The sequence below is a fragment of the Helianthus annuus genome, chromosome 13 (genome assembly GCF_002127325.2).
Source record: "Helianthus annuus cultivar XRQ/B chromosome 13, HanXRQr2.0-SUNRISE, whole genome shotgun sequence".
Taxonomy (NCBI): Eukaryota; Viridiplantae; Streptophyta; class Magnoliopsida; order Asterales; family Asteraceae; genus Helianthus; species Helianthus annuus.
This window is the reverse complement of record NC_035445.2, coordinates 114,624,255-114,632,220: the sequence shown is the minus strand read 5'-3', so window position 1 is coordinate 114,632,220 and position 7,966 is coordinate 114,624,255. Positions and strand designations below refer to the sequence as shown.

Here is a 7,966-nt window from a genome sequence, read left to right as displayed (position 1 = left end):
CCGCGTTATTATTAAGTGTGCACCCATAATAATAAGACGATTTGCATGTTCATCTCAGAGCCTCTTAGCTTGCGTTCGAAGTTTCCCCCGTTCAAACAACACAACAGATGATATTACAGGTCTATGGTTCGCATGAGTCGATGTGTGGTGTCACGCTATCAAGTCACTATGGTGCTAATTGTTTCAGTTCATATACGTTGAGAGTGTGTGACTGCTAAGCAAGTAATGTATAAAGTGAGAGAGGAACGAACCTTGCAATCTGGAGCTGAGTGTCATGATCGAGGTTCGAAGTTGTTCGGTTATAGTCTGGTTTTACAAAACGTTTTAAAACCTAGTTCACTATAACCAGTGGCTCTGATACCAACTGTAACACCCCCAAAATTCCACCTGCGGAAACCCCGCGAGGTGTGTTACGCATCAGAGATCGAGCCACCAATCATATTGAACCAATGATAAATATTTAAATAAGTCATGACATTATTTTACCAAAATAAGTTGTCAAGATAATATTAATTCTCAAAAGTTGTGTAGCGGAAGCATGTAATAAGTTGTTTAGCAATTGTTTCATAATAACGCTTAAACCAATGTATCAAATATAATTTACTCCAAGAGCCTCGATCCATGACCACTCCAGCACTCCCAGATAGCAAGCTTCCCAATCCCAACATACCTAACGACCTGCGAGCATGTAACACGTGTATCAGACAAAGCTGGCGAGTTCACAGTTTTAGAAAACGTTTGTTACCCGGTGTATGTAAAACAGTTTAATACCCAATGCAAGTAATATTGTTAATATCTCATTTCCAAACACGGACGGCTCACGGACTGCCCTTCCCACGTACTCCTATCTAGTACTGGGCCAGACTGGGTCATTAGTTCACCTCCGTCCTCTACAGGCACGGGGTGAGGGTGCCAAACCTAAGTAGCGCTACTAACTAATACCCGATGAGGGACTTACAAAAGATGATAGGTGAGAATATTAACCAATATACTCGTTCTTACCCAAAGACTTATCCCCCCTTGGAATACCCACTGACTGTCCCCAACCACTGGGACGCATGCTCGAATGTAGTGAACTCACCTTGGGTTTGCTCGGTAGAACCAGTTACTCGATCACACTCAGTTAGTTTAAGCCTATAATATTCACATGTTGGTCACAATCAGTTTGCATTTAATTTAATCACATTGTTAATCACAACAAATTCCCATAGATATATATATATATATATATATATATATATATATATATATATATATTATGCTCTTGGTTCTTGTATTGCTCAACATGTCATGTGCACACATAAATAATCCATGTATACACCCTTCAACTACCTTTAATAAACACATATGCTCTCATGATTACAATATGTATATTACATCAATACATGTCTTAGTAGTCTGTGTATATTTCAGTATATATATGTATTCCAACTATTACTGTATATCCACATTATTTCAACATTTCCATTCAATACATGCATTGCCCCATATATTAACCCTTCCCGTGGTCCTGCCTTGGTAATTTACCCGGCCCAGCATGGCTGGCCCAACCCCAGCCATATCATGTAATTGTTCCGGCCCTGTTGGTTTCATTTATGCGTAGCCGCCCAACCATTCAGGTTATCCGTTCAAAGATAGTTCCATGATCCTAACCATTGTAATACTAACTCATGACACACAACAATTATTTAAATCACAGAGCTTGACTTGAAATCATGCCATCCTAACAACAAGTTATTAATCCTACACGGTTCCTTCGGGGGTATGCGACGGCCCAAATCGGTGGTCCGCAAACTGGGTTCGCAGCCCATTCCGGTCCATCGCAATCACGTCTCGGCGAGCATTAACCACCTTCAACCCACGGGTCATCATACACAATTCATATTCAATTCATAACAGTTTCAGCAGATTATCGCATTAACCGGGATTTCGTATCCTAACAAGCATCATTCATCTCTGTCGTATAATATGTATCTAACACTATACATACAATCACATGCTATCCGATCACACAACTGAACAATCAAAAAAAAAAAAAAAACAATCAGCAAGGTATACGACTAGTTCCTTAGGTTACTGTTTTCACATACATTACTACCGTATCAATCGTATCACATAATCATGTTCATCAAAGATCGAATGATTATACGCCTATTCACACAAAGATAGATACCCTGAATATAATCTTTGAATAAACATAATGGAACTATGTATATAAAAGGTGAATGTATGCTAACCACAAAGATAGATTCTTAAGAAGGAAGACTTCGATAATGCTGAAAGGGAAGTTATGTCTCTGCCGTCGCCCAATATCCAGTAGGGTTTGCTATTTGTGATGTTACGTGCACTACATGAACGTATACATTAAATGGGACAAGGGGTGGGGGCGGTTTGGGATTTTTATGTGGGCCGAGGGATCCAAGAGGGTGAGTTGGGATCGAATTTGGGCTGCACAACAATTCATGGGTTGCCAAGGAAAAGAACGCATGGGAAGTTGATGTGAGGGTGTGGCCGATTTGGTGATATACATAACATATATATTATTATTATTTTTTTTTATTTACTAATGACTAATATTAATCATAAAAGTGTAATTTAATCCACACAACTAAAATAATGTCTAATAATCAAGTTACGGTTCGGCCTCATAAGTTTCTAGTTATGTGAGTGGGTCGAATCGACGCGCACCACACTTCCTGGTTTTTTTTTTTTTTGATGTTCTAACATCCTGCCCTGCACATCGAGAATACTGTTACAGGAGTTAACATTACAAGCAAGTTCCGTTAACCTGCGGGTATTCAAGAGCTCCTTGATTGCTTCGTTTGCGGGATTTGTCGACATTGTTGTTCTTGAAGAGAGTCTGATATATATTTTTTTATAGTATATGCCTAATGGGAGGGGTGAGTGAATATTATATGTGTGTTATTTGGTAATTAATTTTGGTAGTTGAGAGATATTTTTGGTAAGTTAAATTTAATATTTTACATCATTACAAGTCTCTACAAGTCATATCGACTTAATACTAGTCTATATAGTTATAGGGTTTAATTATTTTTATACATCAAGTTGCATACTGATAATGTCTGCACAATTATCACTGCATGCGTTATTTTTGTTAGTTCATGCGGTATAATTTTATAAAAAATAGACATGCGTTATTTTTTTTAGTTAATGCGGTATAATGTGGACTAGCGTGATTTCATGCGTAATTAATTCTGGGGCATGCGTTTTTTTTATAATTCCTGCTGTATAAATTGGTCATGCGTTATTTCTTATATTCAAGCGTTATTTTTTAACAAAACTACAAAAAAAAAAAACCAGCTGTCATGGTCAATAATTTTATATTTGTCCTCTTGCTCTGCAATTCCCTTTTATATATCGATGGAAAACCATTCATTTGTTATCCGTTCAATTTTTATTTCAAAACATGGCAGAGTCTTGTAATTCATCGAGTGGTTCGTCTTCCTCATCAGGTATGCGTGCCTATCTAAAAAAGAGAATTGAGGATCAAATAGCTGAAGACAAGTCTTGTAAAGACTTGCTAGAAACAAACATTCATAGGGTCAGAGAGAACATGAAAAGGAGGGAAGAAATACTGAATTTGTTGTCTGGTATGTCAGATTCAAGTGTCAAAGAGGTGGCTATGATGTTTATGGTTGATCTTGGCAAGCGGGATGAGAAACAGTTAAAACAACTCGCGGACGCCATTACCGTCTTGGGATGCTCTTTGGAGTTGAAGATCCAGTTTCTAGAGACTTATTTCTGATGGTTTTTATGTATCGTCAATCATATATGGTTGCGAAATCATATCTATCTAAGTGTTTTTTATATTTTTGTATGAAAGTTGTGTTTTTGAATAATGAAAATGTCCGACTAGTTTATGTTTATAACTAGAAATTATTAGAATTATAAATAGAAATAAAAAATCCAAATGACAAAGATGTTTCGAACAAAAGACAGCAAGATAGTAGTCCTACGACTTTTCATTTTGTTTCCTCTTTTTGAGCTTGAAGAACTGCTCTAATCTGTTACTTATTTTGCTATCTAGATCGTGCAAAGCTTCAGCGGGGATCGAATTCGCCATAAAGTCCGTAGCTTTGTCGTATACATCCTTCCTTATAAGATTGTAGTCGGACAATACAATCTTACTAAGATACTTGTACCGCAAAAACCGTAGTTGTGAATCTTGCATTTCTTTCTGGTCTTCCGTTTTAAACCCTGCATTCCATGGAGATGTGCCCTTGTATGTCTCCATATGCCTCATAGTGAAGACACCACAGTCACTACCGTTTTGAAGAGTTCTCCACTCCATTTCCTTTCGAATTATTTTTGCTTTTTCCAACTTTGTTATCCACTCTTTTTGTCCAAGTTTGCCTTTTAGGTATAGCACTAGGACTCTCCGCTATAAGCACGATAAAAAATCATATTATTACCTATTCATCATAAGGATAAAAAGCTATTTATAATTACCAGCTTTTCGGGGCGTCCACGGTAGCGTTTGGTAAACGATTCGGCATACCGAGAGTTATCGATTAACTCGATATCTCCATTTTTCATGTTAAAGCATAGGCACCAGTAATGATCAGAAAGTAGTACTGGAATGAAGATGAGATCAACTTTGTCAACTTTCTTCACCTGATACTTACACAATATATCGTCTACGCCTGGTCCGAATACTTTCAATCGATCACTATCTGTGATTTTTGGCTCAAACATTTCGTCTTGCTGCAAGATTTTTTTCATAAAAAATCAAACCATGCGTGATTAACATATTTAGTGATTTTTTTCAAAAAAAATGCAACCATGCGTGATTAACATATTAATTTTCCAACCTTTGCGTGATTAATGTTGGAAAACTTACCAATATTGTAGTTGGTAAGAACAGCCTGTAGGGTGATGATTTTCTGTCCCTTTTTTTCTCTTCAAAGTTTAAAACATCTACAAATGTGTCCATTCCACCATATGATATGTATTGCGATGGGTGGAAGGTTTCAAATATGATTTTAAGCGCTTCGACTCCACTGTCAGACTTGTATATCAATGTCCTGTTGTTTTTTAATACCAACAAAGAAAAGTTAAAAAAAAAAGATGAAAATTTTTAACTAATTTTTAGGATTCAAAATCTTACCCAATATCTCCCATCGGAGCTAAGAGATAACAGATGATGTTTTGGTCACGTACCAAAAGTGGCTCATATAGGTTGGTTACCCTGTTGCAGTAAGGCGATCTATATGCGTCACCTAGTTCTGCCAGCCGCTTTTCCCTCTTTTCCCTGATCATCTTGATACGCGTTGTTACTAGCTGTGTATGCCTCTCGTCATCCGTTTTATTTGTGTTCGCTGACACAGGAGTTTTTTGATTACCCGCACTTGATGTTTGCAGGATTGGAGCCAATTTTAAAAGTGTCTCAACAGACTGCATTTCTGCTTCGGTCACTTCAGCAGGTTCATCAGCTGATGTTGTCGGAGGCTTATCTTTATCATAGCAGTCGGTTATTGTATTCTGTTTATGTGCTTGTTGTTGACTGCACTCTGCCAAATTTACAGGTTGGTCCATGTTGTTCACCACATCTGCTTGCGCCACTGTTTTCATGTTTGATTTGGATTAATTTGTTTTGTAATCACAAGCTAAAAAAATGCACCTTTGTTTAGTAATGAACATATTTTTGTTACCTTCTGTAGTCTGCCTGTATACGCCTGGTTCGATGGTTTGTAAGGCAGCCAGGCACGAGTCCGAAATACCACCATCATCAAATGGGGTATCATGAACATCATCACATCCTATAAAATCCCATACGTTTTGTTTTTATTAATCATAATTTCACGTAAATATTAACAAACAAGAGAAGTTATTATATACCTTTATCTTTCACCGTGTTTTGATGTTCCAATTTTGCATCTCCATCGCCCTCTAACTCTTGATTTGTTTCGCCACATTGTCCGACTTTGTTTTGAACCACCTCATCACCAGCATAGCTTACTTCAGCAGGTATCGAAACTGTATCCGTAGAAACGGAATTTTTAACCTCATCATTCCATCTTTTACACCTTTCCATAATTTCAACATCCCAGAAAAACTTCTCCTTTACACCCTTAACGAGAGCATTCATATCCGAAACAAGAGAAATGTATTTCTTTATATTATTGTCCATTGTTTTCAACAACACCTGCGGAATTGGACACTCAAAAAGATCAAGCGTGATTAACAGTTATAGCGTGATTACAAGTCTAAGAAGCCAAGTTGCAAAAAGTTCAAGCGTGATTAACAGTTCTAGCGTGATTACCAGTTTAAGAAGCCAAGTTTCATTTTTTTACAAGACCATTCGTGATTATCAAGTTCTAGCGTGATTAACAGTTATAGCGTGATTCCCAGTTTAAGAAGCCAAGTTTCATTTTTCTACAATACCATGCGTGATTATCAAGTTTTATATCATGCGTTATTAATTTGTTACCCAGTATGCGTTATTACATCTACAGTAGCGTGATTACAAGTCTAAGAAGCCAAGTTGCAAAAAATCAAGTTTACCTTTTTATTTTTTTTCGAGGCTTCCCACGCAGCATGATCATAGATCACCCCGGTTAGTTGAACTGGAGTGCTGCAGTAGTCAATCTCTTTTTGCGTTTGTGTCCCTATGTCCATTTCATCTAAATTCATGTCTGAAATATGTTCATTCGGATTCCACCCGTCAAACCAATCCGTATTTGATGGTATGTCTCCTTCGTCAATCGGATCCTCCCCATCCAGGTTTCCAGTCAGGTTTCTTCTGTTGTAGACATGTGTCGTATCCACTGGTGGTATCATGTACTCATCCGTATCTTCCATATCATCTAATGTATTGAATTCGGTGAGGTTTTCTTGTACCGCAGCTGCCTCGTGTATCGGGATGTTGTCAGCGAAAAGGTCAGTGTACACCGTCGATGTGTTTTCTTTTACGATTTCGAATGGTGGGATTTCGAATGGTGCGGTCGTAGCCTCTTGATTTTGATGATCATTGCCATTTATGCGCGAGGCAGTAACATGTGGTTGATCCTGGCGATTATCATTTGCTCCTTCGTCTTCTTCCACTTCATCACAATCTTCAACACCTAGCGGCCCGTTGTTGTATAAATATTCTTCCACGTCGTCGATCATACCAGAGGTTACATAATGTATGACAGGCATTTTGACAGGTTCATCGAAAATTTTGTGTCTTTGGTTGAAATAATGGCTGTATAGAAGCTGCATATTGTTTTTTGAAAAAAAACAAATTATTAATATTAATATCGTATTTAGCATAACCGTTAAAGTTGTGTACATAACATACCGTTAGGAATGCAACCGGGCCATTGTATTGTGAGTCTAACTTTTTCCAACCTTGTCTTGTTCGTTTCAGCGATTCTAAAACGAAGGAGCACCAGTCCAGATTTGGAATGTCTTCCTCTTTGTCAATTGCAAGTAGAAAACTTTGTTTAACAGTTGTTGACTTTGTTATCTCTACAAACAAAGTGTTCCAGTAGGCTAGGAAATTTAGCTTGAATAATCGTCCGCCAGTGGTTTGCTCTGACATAGTTCTTGCAAGCAAAGTATGAGTAATTTTGTTTCTGTCTGGCCACTGGTTTTTGAACTCATCTATGGTTGTTTCTGCGCCTTGAGTAGCCGTATTTTTCTCCACTATTGCTCATTTTCTAGGCTTATTTTTTTCTCGTACAATAACATTACCCTTTGGAATACCAAACACGTCATGTACTGAATCTCGGGTGATTTTTATCTTGTGATTTCCTATGTTTAGTGTGCTGTATTGCTCGTCATAGTTTCGTACGAGCCAATACCCTAAACGTGTGCTTATATGATAAAGCTTTATATTAAGGACATCACCAAATCCAATGCTTTTCACATCCGCCACCTGCGCTTCAGTAAAGTGCTTAACTGTATCCAAAAAACCTGAAGGACTGCACCGTAGGCTTATTGCATCATGATGATAATGATA

General features: G+C 37.7%; 1 protein-coding gene across 1 annotated transcript; it reads right to left on the bottom strand.

Moving 5' to 3' along the window:
• Positions 1-3,973: 3,973 nt before the first annotated feature.
• On the bottom strand, positions 3,974-7,651 carry LOC110901537. The gene is made up of 8 exons (XM_022148357.2): positions 7,304-7,651; positions 6,526-7,218; positions 5,860-6,166; positions 5,673-5,780; positions 5,129-5,582; positions 4,862-5,045; positions 4,471-4,725; positions 3,974-4,402 (listed from the first exon to the last, which is right to left on the bottom strand). The coding sequence occupies exons 1-8, from the start codon at positions 7,544-7,546 to the stop codon at positions 3,974-3,976; spliced, it is 2,673 nt and encodes an 890-aa protein (XP_022004049.1). The 5' UTR covers positions 7,547-7,651.
• Between the last annotated feature and the right edge of the window lie 315 nt (positions 7,652-7,966).

What these genes read in the sequence shown, in the direction of transcription:
- LOC110901537 (XM_022148357.2), bottom strand. Translation starts at nt 7,546, where the DNA reads ATGTCAGAGCAAACCACTGGCGGACGATTATTCAAGCTAAATTTCCTA. An exon ending in GCCCGGTTGCATTCCTAACG is followed by an intron (nt 7,219 to 7,303) that starts GTATGTTATGTA and finishes AACAATATGCAG; the next exon opens with CTTCTATACAGCCATTATTT. An exon ending in CCTCGAAAAAAAATAAAAAG is followed by an intron (nt 6,167 to 6,525) that starts GTAAACTTGATT and finishes CCAATTCCGCAG; the next exon opens with GTGTTGTTGAAAACAATGGA.